A 17,043-nucleotide genomic window follows, 5' to 3' on the forward strand; every position below is an offset into this window, starting at 1 on the left:
TCATTTTCTCACACTGACAGGTGATCTTAAAATATATGGAGACATCTTTGTTTTACCATATTGAAGCTGCAACAGAGAACAAGGAATTGGAATGGAAACAATTCAGGGAGATTTGAATCCATGTTTCTGTCTCCGGTATCTCCGTAGTGATTCATGTGAAGTCTGTATGACTCACTGGAGATCTCGGTCACATGAGACAATCCATCACAGCTCTGCAGTATCACGCTGCTGCATGATGAAAACAGCTCTGAATCACTGCAGCCACAACAACAGGAGAAAGATCCAATACAAATGGCTTCCTATCGGGATTCACAGTTTGTGAAAATTTCGTCCTCAGGAGTCTTATTTCTTTCTTCTATGATTGATGGATGAGCAAAGTCAAGGAGGATCGACGTCTCGTTGAGAGGTTGTGAAGAGCAACACGGGTCTTGACTAGAGGTGATTTATATTTAATACGAAGCCAAACTATAACACTGAAGAGAGAGAGAGTTTCTCCTCTGCTGAGGGAGAGTGAAGAAGAAATAGGACGGACAGATCTGCTCACAGGAAGTGACACGTCATCAAAGCCAGCAGGAGAATTATTTTTGTCTGCCAGGTTTGATATGACAGCGTTAAAAACAAGAGCAGAGTAATTTGTAGGTACGATTGAGAAAAAGATATATGATCTCAGCTGGGGAGAGGCTAGAAATTTTTGACCCCATGAAAACACACTTGGCCCCAAGGGTCAACAATCCAGAACTGATACCTATGACTGACCCAATTAGCTGCGTTGCATATTGATGAAAATGTGTCCAATCTATCAAATTTAAATCTGTGGTTTCACATCCTACCAATCACATAAAAACAAGACAGAAGAGCAAACGCCATCAGCAGCAGCAGCGTTCAGACATGTCAGTGAGGACGGATCAAAGGCCGGGCAGCGAGAGCAGGAGCACACACACAGGTCACCACTGAGAGGAGCCAGGTCATAAAAAGAACAAGAGCAATGAAGACCACAACCTTCATAGGACGGGCAAGATGGCGCCACCCCAAGGACATTAAAGAACATCAACGTGATAGAACTTATACTGAACTGCGTTATGCAGACTGCATCAGCGGCATGTCGGTGGAACTGTACTCACGCATTTAGTTTTATTACACTGGTAACTTTGTTTTGCAATGTTAGGAGTGTTATCTTGGTTGTACCTTACACATAAAGAAAGATCCGAGGCTGCAACACAGCGAGGCATGCAGCTTGGACTGGTACTCAGTCTGGGCTGATACCTGAAGCCTGGGTGTCCATCAGGACCAGCACAGTTTGACTGGAGCATCTCTGAGTTTGAGGAGATCTTTCCACTTGATTGCGCATTTACATGAATGGTTTCTTTCGCTCATTAAATATGCCTGGTAAACCTGTGCATTGCATCAGTAAACTAAACACTGACTTATCTGATTCTGATTCTGATCTCACGGCAGTTAAACTGTTTCAAATATGAGAAAGGTGATTCACTGTAAGCAGGAGTGGAGATGGACTTGTCTCCATACCCCCACTTGCAACTTAGATAACATTCAATTTAATTGTAAAAATTCTAATAAAAAAAAATGCTGATGCAACTACATCATTATCCAAATGGACATGAAGACAGATTTAGGTTTTAGCTTACTTCTCTAAAGTTGTGTTTCTTTCAAACTAAGGTTTTTGTTATGTGGATGTGTGTGATTTCTGTGTGTGCGCACAGAGTCGGCTATATGGGCTCTTCACATCAGCCTGCTGAGTTTGCTTGTCCCTTTGTCAGGTCTGAGAGGCTGCCATCATCAGCAGAAACACACACATACACGCGCACACACACATACACACACACACACAGACAGACGTATATGTCCTACCTCAATAAAAACACTTGATAATGAATGCACTCACAAAAATGTCTTTACTGTCACATTGTAATGTGCACATTTCACTGCTTGTAGACACTATTAGGTAATTGCACGCGCACACACACACGCGCGCGCACACACACACACACACACACACACACACACACACACACACACACACACACACACACAGGCTGAGAGAGACTGTGCCTGGGTAAAGTGCTGACCTCAGTAATCCGTTCCTAAATGTTTATTGTTCAGTGCAGCTAGAGGAGCGTGGAGGGTGGAGACTCAGTCTGGTACCAAATAGCTGCTCTTTTTCACTAGCTGTTGTATGAATTGTTTTTTCTTATTTTTATTTAATAAACATAGTAACTCCAAATATGTCATTACAGCACGGTAATCATTACAGATCTTTAAAAAATCGCTTTAGCAAATAGTGACAACGGCAGTTTTTTTGGTAAATACATTAATAATTGATGTATTGAATTTATGTCTGAGCGCTGTTTTGTCTCTATCTTCTTTCATGGACGATACACAATATTGCACATCTCTTCACTCTGGCATGGGAAAGTGACTCTGCCGATCACAGGTCATCGGTTGATGCCAGGACACTGCCAGTCCTGCCAATGAGGCCTTTCAGTCCGTGCCATTGACCCTTGCTCGCCATGTCATTCATTTATACGCTTGCACAGATTTTCCAAAAATAGCAACAGGTACTCCATTCACAACTCACATTTAAACCACTGTTGAAACATTATCATTCATGTGGTGTTTTTCCTGAGAGGATGATTCTATCTGGACACACCGGTAGGAGGAGTTCGCTCTCTGGATGCCCGCTGGACACCACGAGAAACTGATGCCATATAAATCCTGTTTAAACTCTGACGCCCTATTTCCATGTCACTCTGGATGACACCCCCTGATCAGATCGCAAGCAGCTATGTCTGGTCCACCGACAGTGTCAATGATCCAGTTTGGCATTTATCAAGTCCAGGTAAATTAGCTTGAAATGCATCTTGAAAAATAAGAGTTCATCCTTGCAGTTGTGCACACAGCAGGGTTTCATAGAGCAAGAAGGGGGTAAAGTATATTAATTATGGATTTTGTATGAAGGGGGATACTAATGCGTGCGCTAAGTGGCGCTCGAGAGCACGCACTGTACTCAAGTGAAGAGAACAGAATGTAATTTTCATGTAAATCAGATGTTTGTGACTAGAGTTAGTTGCCTTTAGATGTCTTCATGCCAGGACACTCGACAAATGTTGTATGTTTATAAAAGGTCGGACCATGTGGAGTACAACAGCTCCATGTTTCATAGGGCAACATCAATATTCACCTCCTCACCCTCTATCTCACAAAAAAATTAGGTGGATCCGGCTAATTGCTCGAATCACATCAACTTCTCCAACATGTCATTATCTGCTGCCACTTGGCGGCGCTTTGACTAAGAGTCAATATTGACCTGTAGATGTCTTCTCGTTGAATGAGAAGTTAAAAAAAAAATTATGCTTCGCTGCAGCACAAAGAGCTTTGCAATTTAATGTTGTCTCTTGATTTTGGGCTGGCCAGTGATGAGGAGACTCGTTCACTACAGTGTGATCTCCAGAAGAATCCAAAACATCATCAAGATTTCAACTCAGGCGGCAGACTCCCACTTGTGGGATGTTACATGTGTCTAATGATCTTAGTACATGCCAGTAGAACATGCATTAACTTAGCTCACCCTCAAGAAAGTGATTCATTCCAGAGAGGAAGAAAAACAATTTCTTTACTTTCCCTAGGGCATTCACACCCTTATTAGTCAACACAGGATGTTGATCTGCAAGATGCAGAGAATGCCAGATCAGTGTGAAAGATATTCACACACTCAGGTAGGTAAATACATCAACCATAAAGCCTTTACTTGGAGTGTTTACGGGAAATTCCACGCAAATGACTCTTGGGGCACATTCTCTTTAAAATAGCATCGATATATGACATAATACCACGATTACTGTGGTTTAAAAGAGTCAGTTTCTGATAAGGTGAGTCACAATCATGCTTAAAACATGCTGTGAGTGGGTGTTCAAAAAAGTCAAAGGGTTAAAAACTGGCAGTGGCATAAAGTCTAATTTTTAGTACTTCTCTGAAGTCGGTGCGCACTGACGAGGAGGGTGTTTGTTCCCCAGCATATAGACGACCCACAGAGGCGTCGGTAACGCAGTATAGCCACTTGCCTTGCCTCTTTGTGTTTGGATGAATCACTGTGTGTCTGTGTGTTAACCCCTCTGTAGCTCACACAACAAAACAACGGAGTCCAAAGCAAAGTGCTGACATGAGTCCAGGCATGCCTGCCCCCCGGCCCCTGACACTCATGGGTGTGTATATATACCCCCATACGCACCATCTCTGCAGACCGTTCAGTGGAACCCTGCGACACACAGCTCACCAGTTTTGGGTAGGTCAAGCTAGTTGAACTAGACAACAATACAGTGGAGTTTCCCCAACTCAGTGGATACGATGGGCAATGTAACGCAACAACTCACCATTAACCTGAGGGAAGTCAAAATTGATGTGACTACATGTCAAATGAAGGAGAGACGTCAAGATGGAAAGGTCAAATCAAGAGAGGGAAGGAAACGTGATGCAGCTAATAAGCTACCTAGAGTATCAGATGGAGAAAGAGTGGTTCTTCCTTCTTAGATGAAAGTTTGGATGACTATGCAGCTTTTCAGTTTCCCTCACCATTTCTCGACAGGTACTACTGAAAAAGAGGACAACATGGCTCTGACAAACCCCATGCCTACAGGCCCCTGGAAGGTGAGCATATCCAACATCGCTTGTGAGCATGTGTCAATACATTTGCACAAAGATGTGTGGTTGTTGTTACACATCATTTACTGTAAAACATCATGATCTGCTCTTTTGTTCTCCAGATCACTGTGTACGATCAGGAGTATTTCCAGGGAAGGCGTATGGAGTTCACCGCCTGCTGCCAGAACATCATGGAGTGTGGGATGGAGAACATCCGCTCCCTGAAGGTCGAGTGTGGCGCGTATGTATCCAGGGAAATTTTCCTCACCAGAGCTGAAACTAGAGTGGATCAGCTTGTCTGGGTTTACAGATGTTCTCTTTCTGACTGGTTTATTCTTGCAGCTGGGTGGGCTATGAGCATTCCAGCTTCTGCGGTCAGCAGTTCGTCCTGGAGAAGGGAGACTATCCTCGCTTTGAGGCCTACAGCGGCAGCAACTCTTACCGCATAGAGAGGATGATGTCCTTCAGGCCCATCTGCTGCGCTGTAGGCTCCAAAATTCAACTAAACAACCTTTCCCTCACACGAGCCTTACGTCAGGTTTTGCTAAGCCACCTTTCTCTGCTTCACACAGAACCATAAGGAGTCCCGCATGACCATCTTCGAAATGGAGAACATGATGGGTCGTCAGTTTGAGCTGAGTGATGACTACCCCTCTCTGCAGGCCATGGGCTGGTTGAACAATGAGGTTGGATCCATGCTCATCCAGAGTGGAGCGTAAGTCCCCTAAACACTACTTACATTATTACTATCAACCCTGTTTGATGATGATGTTTAAACATTTTCTCTCCTCAGCTTTGTGTGCTACCAATTCCCTGGATACCGCGGCCACCAGTACATCATGGAGTCTGACTGTCGCGGCGGAGAGTACAAGTGTTACCGTGAGTTTGGCTCCCATGCTCAGACTCCCCAGATTCAGTCCATCAGGAGAATCCAGCACTGAGAAGAGAGCTTTTCCTTCACACTTCTTTATCTCCCCCTCCTCCTCCACTTCCTGTCCCTCCTCTTGCACTACCATCCCTCCTTCCCCTCCTCCTCCTCCTCCTTTTCCTCCTCCTCCACATCCTCATTCTCCCCGGATCCACTGGTCTGGATAGTCAAAGCAGGGTCCTGGGCTGGACTTCAGGTGCTTACTGTTGTTCACAGCACTTTTGTATTTTTAAAGAAACATCATGAAAAAAAGGAAAGATGTCAGAAAGACAGAAGCCAGGAATGACAGAATTGAAAGAAAAAGTTGAATTTGAGTGAAAGAGAGGCCTTATCTTATGGCTGCAGAAGGGTGAAAACACCTTAAAGGTTGTGCTCTTTTTAACCTCCGCCGTCAATGGCATCATCATCATCATCACCACCACCACCACCACCACCATCATCATCATCATCATCATCATCATCATCATCATCATCATCATCAGCGTCATTGTCTTCTACATCAACATGACTGCCAGTCTTGCTGTTACTGTGATATCCATGACTGCCTCTGTTCAAGACGATGAATAAAGAGAACGAGCAAAGAAGCAGAGAGATTCACAAATACGAGTGACATGTACCTCAATCTCGTCTGTGTCTTGTCTTTCTCTACCAACTCTGCTGGGCTGCCCAACATGAACTTAAAGGTGAATCACAGGGCAAAAAGGTCAAGGTATGAATGGAGGTTGATCTCAGACAAATGGTTCATCATCGTCTAAATCTGCATAAATCCTTTTTGAAATTCCACAAGTTCTCAGACATGTGCTATATTTAATGAAAATGTGGATAAATGTGGATTGTTTATGCAGCATGAAGTTTATATAGTAAAGAATCTACTGTATAGCGTCACGGTGGTGCAGTGGTCAGCACTGACGCCTCACAGCAAGGAGATTCCAGGTTCGAGCCCTGGCTCGGGCGCGGGATCTTTCTGTGTGGAGTCTCCATGTTCTCCCTGTGCCTGTGTGGGTTCTCTCTGGTACTCCAGCTTCCTCCCACAGTCCAAAGACATGCAAATGAAGTCGAGGCTAATTGGATACACTAAACTGACTGTAGGTGTGGCTGTGAGTGTGAATGGTTGTGTGTCTCTATGTGTTGGCCCTGCGATGGACTGGCGACCTGTCCAGGGTGAACCCTGCCTCTCGCCCATAGCCGCTGGGATAGGCTCCAGCCCCCCGTGACCGTAACAGGATAAGTGGTCGAAAATGGATGGATGTAGAATCTACTGTATATATAACACTGTTTAAAACTGGGCAATAGGATGAATGTAACAATCGTACAAGTTTCTTCAGAGGGGAAACCAGTTATGGGTTTAAATATGCGAGAAAACAAAAAACTTTTGTTGAATTTGGACTTGAGGTGTGCTGAATACAAACCGCTTTAGTTATTACTTTGATGTAAATAGAAAAAAGGGAAATCAAAAGCCTAAAATGAGAAAATTTAAGCTGATTTTGTTATAAAGAGTCAGAGATTGATTTCACGAAAAGCCTCTGATCCATCCTATTATGAGATCAATTAGGGACCAACAAAGTCAATATTGCTGATACAAACAAATCTGGGTCACATTCCCATTTGTTGATGGAAAAGAGCCCACAAAAGTCTCTATACTTAAACAGTAAATTTATTTGAATATGTCCATTTCATTCTGCTCATAAATGAAGTGGGAAATATTGTAGTTTTATTACTGTTTCCCAGAGCTGCACAATTAATTAAAGTTGAATTAAAATAAAAATATGGCCTGCTGCAATTTTCAAATGGCAAAAAGACACATGATCGATTAAAGGCTACGAGTGTCAAAATACTCTTCTAAATTAATCATGTTGGTGCTGAAGCAATGTCCTGCCTACACATCATGTTCTACAGACTTAAGGAAAGCATCTTTGGTTGATTCAGATCTCCAACAACAACAACAGCAACAACAACAACAAAACCTATCATAATTAAAATATAGTGTTCAATTCAAATGATAATAATGATTTAGAAATTAACAGCTTACTTTAAAAAGCATATAATAATTACAGTATCAATCAAATCATCACAATTTGATATCTGCATGCCCATAAAATGCAATGGTTCTGGACATAACATTCATTTGTACAACATAATTCATAAGATTGTTTTTCTAAAGGTATTCAACAGGCCTGTCGTTGTGCAAAAGGTGTGTCGAGCTTAAAACCGGGGGAACAATTTTCAAGACCCCGCATGCTAACTGAAAAGTCAAACGTCGAGGATGAATTTGCGGTGGTCGGCCGCTAGAGGCCGCTGTCTGCGGGTGAATAATTCAGAAGTGCCTCAGTTGCGTCTGCTTGACGGCTCCTGATGATGATGTCAACAACGAACATGGCGACAAGCGGCAACTATTGGGAAGGTAAATGATCCCACAATACGTGTTTTTAAAATGATTATCTGCTTGATAAACTTTTTCACTGTTCCTTGTCGACTCACGTCAGCTGTATTTGATACAATACACGTCATATCCGCGGGGACAATGTAAGCTGTTTCCCTGCTAACTTGTTAGCTTGTCAAGTAGTCAAACTGGAGAACTTTCTTATTTGTAGTCGATATTTTGATAAAAGTGTTCCATCTCCTGCCGACTTCGGTTGTACCGGAGGTGTGTAATTCCTCTCATCTGTTTGCCGTGTCCAAAGAGGATGGGTGATGTCAACGTAACATATTTACAAGTTTTCCACTGGCTGAGGTCCTCGAGCATTAACCGGAGAACTCTGGAATCAGTCTCCCCTTACTGTCGAGCGAAAACTCACCCTCACGGACAAATTTTAACGTCAACATTTTGTTATAAATTTCCAAGCTAAAAAAAAAAAAAAAAATGCACATTCCCCGACTGTTCCGGGATCGTCGTAGCAGGAGTGCATGACGTCATCTTGTAGTTCCTGTAACATGCCCGGATGGTCTTTAAAGTTTAGGGTTATGTAGTCTTTGTGGACTTGATTGGGAGCCTGAAGAGGAAGTTTCCTGATCTCTCCTTAAGAAAATTCATATAAAGTTTCTCAAATCTGCAAAAGTTCTAGGAAGATAATGTATTTGGAAACTAGATAGATCAATGAAAAAAATGTAATGAGTGATGCCCTTAAGAGTCCCCTTAGAGTGATTTCCTATTCCCTTTAGGTCACATACACAGTACCCTAAGCTCTCCCCTTGAATGAAGTTTCAGTAAAATTGCCATGAACATCTCTTTGTGCAGATTTGCGTAAACAGGCCAGGCAGCTGGAGAATGAGCTGGACCTCAAACTGGTGTCCTTCAGTAAACTCTGCACCAGCTACAGCAGCATCAGGGACCCACAGAGCAGAGACCTCAGGTTAGCAGCTCACGCCTCCCGTCCCTGAACCAAGTGCACCGGCTATTGTTAACTGTAGATATACTTGAGGGTGTATTACTTCATTTTGAAAGACCTGAAATAGCTCCAGTCAACTCCTTGGCAGTTTCAGAATTTTGGTAAAACTCCTGATGTGATTATTATTATATCTTTCAAGTGTATACTCCCTTGTAAAATATAAAGAAAATTATCATCACTCATCATCATCAATACTATACTGTATAATATACCACAGTTTTATGTAAATTATACTTAAATCATTGCTATAATTTGTTAAAAAGTAAAGAAATCTTTTCTACTCTTTCATCCATATCAGGTCAGGCTCTCAAGACAGTATGTTGGTAGCCATGACAACAGAACTGGAGCAGCTCTTGACTTGTGTGAGTGAAATGCTACAAATACCTGCTACATACATGTGATTGCTAACAAAACAGCTGAAGGAATTTCCTGTTGTCCTGAGCTCAGGCAACGGACCTGACAGACGAGAGTCAGATCAGATCTGACACGTGGTCGGAGCTCTACAGCAGGAGAGGAACTAACGAACTAACCAAAGCTGATTGTACTCTGATTATATATCAGATTACTGGAAAGCTTTTTGTATGTTATTCTAATTTAGGACTGTTAGAAGCCACTGAAGTTCTACGAGACTTTCCTCTGATCATTTGTTTTTATTGCTACTAAACGGTAACAATTTTGTCTTTTTATTGGCAGCTAAAATCAGTCAATGACAAAATGGCAGAATACACGAACACCCCAGGAGCTTCGTCACGTAACACAGCACTGATGCACACCTTGCAGAGACACCGAGACATTTTACAGGTATGAACAAGTGATTCTTGTTCTTGTTCTCGCTCACTGTTGCAGCTACGTTTCCAATTTAAAAACAACAACAAAAAAATCATTTCTGAACTTTTTTTTTTTGAATTATTTTTGACGGTATTCTTCCCTGTTGTCGCTCCCCTGTAGGACTACACTCAAGAATTCCACAAAACCAAAAGCAACTTCTCCAGCCTGCGTGAGCGGGAAGACCTTTTGGGTTCTGTCCATCGAGACATTGAGTAAGAACCTGAACTGAACTCATGTTGTGCTGAATACTTGTTTTAATTGTTGGATTGGTCATAATTTCTTATGAACTATTTAAAAGCAAACCATTGTTAATGTGAAGGCGATGGTGCTTTAATTCAGTGATTTATTGAATAGCTTCTATTATTATCATCTTTCTCGGATTCGTTTTGTGTTCAGGCCTCAGGACACATGCCTCCGGAGCAGCGTTAGCTCAGGCAGTCCAGCTCCGCTACATTCGCCAACAATCAGCTGTTCCGAGCCTGCCCGCTTCAGCTGGCGACCCTGTTATCTCTTTCTGTGCACTCTGTTTGCAAAAAAACTTTCAATTCAGTTGCTACAGTCTGCCTTCATGTCCTGCCCTCCTGCATGCTGTCTCCTTCACGTGCCGTATCTGGCTTCATCGGTGTCGTCTCCTCTTGCCGCCTTTGTTCTGGACCTTGTGGTGCTGCCACTCTTGTTCTTCCCTCCTTTGGCTCTCCAGTTATTCTCATGGATGTGCAGGGATGTCCCAGAGCAGAGGCATACCACCAAATTAAGCCTGCAACTATGGCAGTTTATTTTTCTTTTTGACGGAAAGGAGTAATAATCCACGTAGTCCCTTCCTCTCCTTTCCCTCCTCCTTCATTATTGTTACATTGTCCTTAACCAGTAGGAGGCAGAAATGTCCTCTGTCTTGTTGAATTCCCCGCACCCTTAAATTGAGACCATTGCCTCTGTAATGTTTCATCTTCTAATGAGAGGCCCCTCCTCTTAATAGCCAGTCTCCCTCTTTCTCTGTCACTCTCTCTCCCCTTTCTTCTCTCTCTCTCTCTCTTTGTCTGTATCTCTTTCTCTGGGGATGTCTTTCCTAAGTGCCTCCTACAGTAAATAAAACCGCAAGGCTTTTTCATTCATCTAAAGCTGAGAAGAGTGGTTACATCTGGACAGCCTGATACACAGAAATGCCTTATTGGAGGGATGAGACGGAGAGAAAATCAAAGGGGGAGGGGGCGTGGTCACCATCTGATGTTGACTAGCAAACTTGACGAGTGCCAGTGAATTGTATTACGTCCGCCGTGAAGCTGAGGGTTGGAGAAACAATGAGGCACTACAGAACAGAGGAGGATGAACTGACGATTAGTCCAAATGAGGAGGAGATGGTTTAAATAAGAGATGGAGGACAGAGTCGCAGGTTAAGCAGAGAGCTAATCACTTAAAAGCCCTAAAGCAGGAAGTCCATAATCAGCAGCATCCAGTCATCAGCTCATTTGAGAGAGAGAGAGAGAGAAGTTTGAGAATGAAACAGAGATCAGAAGGCAGACGCGTATCATTTGCAAACTTGCTAAAAAAAAAAAGATGAAGTTAAAGTTGGTGGACTAAGTTTGCACGAAGCAACCAAAAACAAAAGTTGTTGTTTTTCAGACAGGTAGGAAAATTTGCTGCTAATATTTTCAGAGTAAATCAGGGTTTTCCCAGGTCACAATAACAGAAGAACAACTGTAGTTAGAGGCAAACAAAAAAAAGCACCAAAAAAATTCAGGTGATAATAATGACTTTAACTGTGACAATCATGACCATCGCAACCATGTTGGAGTGACCTTTTGTAAAGATGTTGAATGTGCGGACTCAATACGTGATCAATATATTTCGTTTATTGTTCCGCATTTGTGATTTTCTATAAAAGTTGTCCCTGGAAGTATAGAAAATATCTCTCTTACCGGTTACAGATTTAGGCTCGACTCATGCCAACACAGTACACACCTCGGAGGTATCCAAACAGATGTATGGTAGCCTACACACACACACACACACACATGCCCTCCAGCAATAGGTGAGGGGATTGTGTGTGTAGTTATTGATTTGCGAGTTTCCACATCTACACTCACGATGTAGCTCCACTCTAATGTCACTGTCAGATGTGTTATTTTAAACTAACATTTTGTGTAATGGGGGCGTCAGGAAGCCCAGTGGTCAAGACTCCAGTGAGATTCTAGCCGAGGATCTTTGCTGCATGTCGACCTCGCCGTCTCCGTCAACTAAAACCTTGAAAATCATCCCATTTTCTAGTTTATTCCGAATCCAGAGGTCAATTCATTTTTTTTTTCTCTTCTCTTTTCTCAGGAGCTACAAGAACAGCTCGGGGGTGAACAACAGACGCACAGAGCTCTTCCTGAAGGAACATGAACATCTCAGAAGGTGAGGGTTTTTTTTTGAGAAGAGAAACTCTGGAAAATCTGTTTCTTGTAGTTGGTTTCTGGCTGTTCCTGCATTCAGTTCCTATTTAATTCACAGTGCTCTTGAGGGGCGTCAATAAAACATTTAAACATGAGAATTATGATGAGAATTAGGAAAGACTAAAAAGGAACGCGTGCATTGTTAAAAGTAAGAAGGAGGAAAAAGGTTGAAAAGTTGCAACCATGAAACAGGAAGTGAAACGTACTGTTCATGTGACTCGGTGTGAGGGAACCACGGCGGACCGTCTGCAGCTGCTTGCGTGTCCATTCACATACGCGTGTCAGTGATTTCCTGCAGGAGCGGCGGTGGCGCTGCCTCACCTAAATTTCCTGAGTTTTGGAGAAGATCAAATTTTATTCGAAACCATAAATTTCAATTAAGTGCTAAGAAATTATCGACATAAGCCCCCAGCCATCCTTTTTCCAGAGATATTCCTTCATTTGCTGCGGTGATGACGGCGTTAGGGAGCGCTGCAGAAAGGAGGCGAGTGAGTGAAGGAAGACTGTATGCACGCCTGTAGAGTGCGCTGGCTAATGAAGGATCAGCAGTGGAGAGAGATACAGGGAGAGGTGCACGGAGAGATGGAGGAAGTATAAAGCCTAGTATTGATTTTTTTTTTTATTTTTTTTTTTTGGTCTCCAGTGTAGTCGACCAGGATGCGCAATGCTGCCCTCATTATGCTCTGCTTATGCTACGCTCCACTCCTCTGTGACAAATAACGCAGGGATCGAGTTGCAGGGTTGAAATCTGTTCGTCTAAAAGTATCTGGTCAAAGTAGTTAATGTATTAACTGGCTCCTGCCACGATATGCTTGAGATTTGACCAATCAGAATCTGATGGAAATCCTCCATTAAGCAGCACTTTGTCCCGTCTCACAGGAATCACAGGAAGCGCCCCTTTTATGATTATAGACCTAAAGAGCTGTGTTGCTGCTCTGTAAACCTTAAGAATTATATACAATGTGTCCGATGATACAAAAAAAAAAAACCCTCCTTTTAATTTACTCCAGAATGAATTTGTCATTTTGTGGATTGGTGTGAATCCTTAAGGACCTCAAGGTGTTTCACTTTTCCTGAACTGACGTTTTTCCGTTTTGTGTTCACAGCTCAGATCGGCTTATTGACAATGCAATAAGGTAAGGCTTCCTCTTCTCCCCATTTACTCTCGCTCACTCAACTCCAACACACACGCACGCAAACATAACACACACACCTCATAAGTAAACACAACACAATAAAAAACACCATTATGCCTCCCTGCTTTTGTGGCTCATTGGCATTAAAACAAACTTAACGTGAAGCTGTGGAAGACGGTTGTAAACATGTCCTTCCTTTAATCCTCTCTCTCTCTCTCTCTCTCTCTCTCTCTCGCACTCTCTCTCTCTCTCTCTCTCTCTCTCTCTCTCTCTCACACTCCAGTATCGCCATGGCTACCAAGGAGAACATCACATTTCAGCGTGGCATGTTGAAATCTATTCAAACCAGAGTCACAACTTTGGCCAGTATCCTTTTGATCATTTTGCCGAATATTTTTTTCTTCTGTCTGACTTCATGTGACCTCACAGCTGGAACTAAAGTGTCGGTTTTACATTTTGTCTCAGCTGCACTTGAACTAAGTGCAGAAGGACTTAACAACCTCACTCACAACCCTAGCAGGTATGACGGTCTGACGGGGCGCAGGCTGCGTGCCCGTATATGAACCTTATTTCGAACTGTTGCTGCACAGCCGGCTCAGATAAGAAAACAAAGATTCAGAATATTTTGAAGGGCACCGGTTTGAGGAACCAACCACTTTGGTTGGAAAGTCTTTCCTAGAAACCCTCCTGATGTATCCTGCTGCTTCTACCTCTCACTGAGGGGAAAACACCCTTGGATCTCCTTTATTTTCCTCAACCCCTACTCAGATAATTTCCCCACCATCAACAGTCTCATCCAGAAAATCAATTTGCGCAAGAGGCGGGACTCTTTAATTCTAGGCGGGGTGATTGGCGTTTGCACCATACTTCTGTTGCTCTACACTTTCCACTGATTCCAGCTGACATGTCTCCTCTTCATGAACCAAAAAAAACAAAACTTTTCAACTTGCTTAATGTTGCCAAAACTTAAAAAAAAAAACTATTTGTTTTTCTTAATGTCGTTTACCCCCTTATCACATTAAATCTTAACGATAAGAGTTTATTTATTTGGGGAATTATGCAAACGTGTCCATCTGGGGAAACTGTAGATTGCTATTTATATCTTGCTGTGATTTTAGACTCTTAATAAATGCTGTATTTTACTGGGATTATTTACTGATGGTGTTTCGTTTTCTATGTAGTATCAGCAGCACCTAATAAAATAAAGGTGATAAGCTCACTTTCCACTTCCATCATGCTCATTCAAGTTTATTTCAGACATGCAAAACTATGGCACAGTAAACCAATCATACAGTATAAAGGTAGAAACATCAACATCAGAGTGCATTCATATCTTGCAGTAAACAGTTTAGAGACCCAGGAGCGTCAGACTGGACTGGGATCTGCTCAGTTTATGAAAGTAGCGCTCAAAGCATGATGTCACACTTAATGACTGACATGAATGTGCATGAGTTTAAAACCTCGATGTAAACGGTGTATGAAATTAGCTCATTGATCTTCCCAGAAAGTCTTTCGCCGATGAAACTGCAAGAGAAGTCAGTCCATACTTTTGTGAATATAAGGAGAAACGGGACAGGCAGTGGCGGCGTTACAGACTACAGCCTTTTCTTTTATTTTAATTTTCACAAATACAAATTGCTTAATGTAATTTCTGATCATTGCTTCATTGAAATCTTTCCATCTAATGATAAGCAAACTGGAGGGTTGTCAAATTGTGTGTCAGGCAGTTACGCACATCAGAAATTTAGGAGTATGAGCAGTTACACTTCCACAGAAGGTGATATCCGAGGATCTGGCTGATCCGTGCGCAGCCTTCTGTTGCTTTGTTCCTGAGTTTCTTTGGGGGGGGGGGGGGGGTATGAGTGTTGTCAAAAACAAAAGAGAAACAGCCAGCAACATCTTCTCCTCTCTTTCATCTTGAAAAAGGCAGTGGGTTCATCTCTTCAGCTTGCTTTAAACTCCCAATTTTGTGCTTTTTTTTCATCTTTAAAATGATGCTCCTCATCCTCTTATCTGTGCAAATTTGAGATTCGATGAATGGGAGATTGTAGTTCCTTCCCTTTGCTTCAAGGCTGGCTCTCTGTGACATGGAGATAAGAGAATTTATGATTCACAACTTTACTGTGTGTGTGTGTGTGTGTGTGTGTGTGTGTGTATTCCTTTCATACCTATTGTCAACACTATGAAGATGATGATAGCCACACCCAGGATCATGGCCAGGCAGCTGAGCAGCATGGACAGACGCCCGTACTTCCTCGCTCCTTCAATATCTCCTGTATGGAGAACAGACCTCGACTGAGGGGAGGAGGAAACGTCATTAGTGAAATATAACATCAAAAACACCTGTGGTGCTGGAGAAGCTGGAGCTCAACATGCGCCTGATAGACATCATAGTTCGGAGTATTATCAGGTAGTCCAGGCTAACTATTAATTTAAAAATAAAGGTGACGCTCACCACATTTGCATACCACAAGGCACACATGTTGAGCGGCACGGCCGGGCAGAGACAGGAGAGCACGGCGAGCCAGAGGTAGCTCGGGGGTACGGACCCGGGCGGAACAGGGGAGGGCAACGGGCCCAGGCTGAACCGGGACGAGGACTTGGGTGGGGTCGCCAGATGCCCGACAGAGCCCGACTTAAGCGGTGATCTGTGTCCATTCTGGTCCGCGTCCAAGGAACGGATGCTCCCTCTAATGTTGAGGGAAAAAGTGTCGGACGGTTTGATGTTGCTCTGTCCCGTGGGCTCGGTTATCCCGGTACTCAGCAGTTTCTCCGTGTCCTGGAAGTCTGTGAGGTTGGAAACTTCTCTTTCGCCGAGGGCGCTTTTCTCAAAGGCGGCATCAGTGTTGATAGCCATCACTGGAAGCTAAGAAATCTTCTTATCTGCGTGAGCGATCTGCTTTCCTGTGGATTGAGATGCTGCTGGAGGGTCTTCCTTCAGATGTTCTCCATAGGGGGGTCATCAGATTAAATGTTCTATATCTATTTAATTAGCCAGTCCAACTCCATCAACATTTCTTATGGTGAGCCAGATGTTATTGACGTCTGAGTCCTTCCCTTGTTGAGTTGTGAGCGTCCGGTCGCACGCCTCGCTCCTTGCCCCCCCACCCCCACCCTGATTATGTAGTGATGTATTACCGCATCCCTTACATCAACACAGCGCATCCCCGGTGTCTGAGGCCTCCTTATGTGTGACAAGGCAAAAACTACAATTAAACCCTTTTTTGAAGTGAACGAGCGCGGTGCGTAAAAGCTTTCCATTTACGCGCGATGGGGCATCAGCTGGATCAGCATATAGGACCACAGAAGGTGTTTGAGGCGGAGAGAGAGACGTTAGAGAAAGGTGTGTGTGTGTGTGTGTGTGTGTGTGTGTATGGAGTACACTATGAAGCCTTTTAGCGTGGACGCCTTGCTGACTCAGGATCTCCTATGCCCTAATGTTCAGCGTTTAACAGCAAACTTTTGGCTCCACATTCAATATTCACTTACACGATTGCCAGGTTACCAATAAATATCCACCAATAGCGGTGGAACGTATTCAAGTATATTTCTTAAGTACATCTTTTTACAAGGGTATTTACATTTTATGGCACTTTAATGCACTGATAGAGGTAAACAGTGCAACAGTACGTCCTTTTTGTTGATCTTATCCTCTCAATCTCACTGTTTGAACTTGAGAG

The 17,043-nt window shown here is 43.1% G+C and overlaps 3 protein-coding genes across 3 annotated transcripts; 2 read left to right on the forward strand and 1 right to left on the reverse strand.

Annotated features, from left to right (window-relative positions):
• The first annotated feature begins 4,076 nt into the window (after window positions 1-4,076).
• On the forward strand, window positions 4,077-6,167 carry cryba1b (crystallin, beta A1b). Its single transcript, XM_086225982.1, has 6 exons — window positions 4,077-4,297; window positions 4,598-4,659; window positions 4,776-4,894; window positions 4,996-5,137; window positions 5,226-5,368; window positions 5,447-6,167. The coding sequence occupies exons 2-6, from the start codon at window positions 4,621-4,623 to the stop codon at window positions 5,592-5,594; spliced, it is 591 nt and encodes a 196-aa protein (XP_086082108.1). The 5' UTR covers window positions 4,077-4,297; window positions 4,598-4,620; the 3' UTR covers window positions 5,595-6,167.
• Window positions 6,168-7,888: 1,721 nt separating this feature from the next.
• LOC147248572 (Golgi SNAP receptor complex member 1-like) lies at window positions 7,889-14,582 on the forward strand. The gene is made up of 9 exons (XM_086226111.1): window positions 7,889-7,982; window positions 8,817-8,931; window positions 9,266-9,329; window positions 9,661-9,768; window positions 9,916-10,007; window positions 12,115-12,189; window positions 13,334-13,363; window positions 13,647-13,729; window positions 14,132-14,582. Exons 1-9 carry the CDS (start codon window positions 7,934-7,936, stop codon window positions 14,254-14,256), a joined length of 741 nt encoding a protein of 246 aa, XP_086082237.1. The 5' UTR covers window positions 7,889-7,933; the 3' UTR covers window positions 14,257-14,582.
• Window positions 14,583-15,481: 899 nt separating this feature from the next.
• On the reverse strand, window positions 15,482-16,361 carry LOC147248573 (trafficking regulator of GLUT4 1-like). The gene is made up of 2 exons (XM_086179091.1): window positions 15,819-16,361; window positions 15,482-15,658 (listed from the first exon to the last, which is right to left on the reverse strand). The coding sequence occupies exons 1-2, from the start codon at window positions 16,218-16,220 to the stop codon at window positions 15,482-15,484; spliced, it is 579 nt and encodes a 192-aa protein (XP_086035217.1). The 5' UTR covers window positions 16,221-16,361.
• Between the last annotated feature and the right edge of the window lie 682 nt (window positions 16,362-17,043).

Source organism: Aulostomus chinensis, chromosome 15 (genome assembly GCF_037954235.1).
Source record: "Aulostomus chinensis isolate RoL2024-O1b breed Wild chromosome 15, RoL_Achi_v1.0, whole genome shotgun sequence".
NCBI classification, from domain to species: Eukaryota; Metazoa; Chordata; class Actinopteri; order Syngnathiformes; family Aulostomidae; genus Aulostomus; species Aulostomus chinensis.

Coding starts and splice junctions, on each gene's coding strand:
- LOC147248573 (XM_086179091.1), bottom strand. CDS start 16,220: ATGGCTATCAACACTGATGCCGCCTTTGAGAAAAGCGCCCTCGGCGAA. Junction 15,659..15,818: donor CCTTGTGGTATGCAAATGTG/GTGAGCGTCACC, acceptor TCCTCCCCTCAG/TCGAGGTCTGTTCTCCATAC.
- cryba1b (XM_086225982.1), top strand. CDS start 4,621: ATGGCTCTGACAAACCCCATGCCTACAGGCCCCTGGAAG. Junction 5,138..5,225: donor TCAGGCCCATCTGCTGCGCT/GTAGGCTCCAAA, acceptor TGCTTCACACAG/AACCATAAGGAGTCCCGCAT. Junction 5,369..5,446: donor ATGCTCATCCAGAGTGGAGC/GTAAGTCCCCTA, acceptor TTCTCTCCTCAG/CTTTGTGTGCTACCAATTCC.
- LOC147248572 (XM_086226111.1), top strand. CDS start 7,934: ATGATGATGTCAACAACGAACATGGCGACAAGCGGCAACTATTGGGAA. Junction 10,008..12,114: donor TCTGTCCATCGAGACATTGA/GTAAGAACCTGA, acceptor CTCTTTTCTCAG/GAGCTACAAGAACAGCTCGG. Junction 13,364..13,646: donor CTTATTGACAATGCAATAAG/GTAAGGCTTCCT, acceptor CTCACACTCCAG/TATCGCCATGGCTACCAAGG.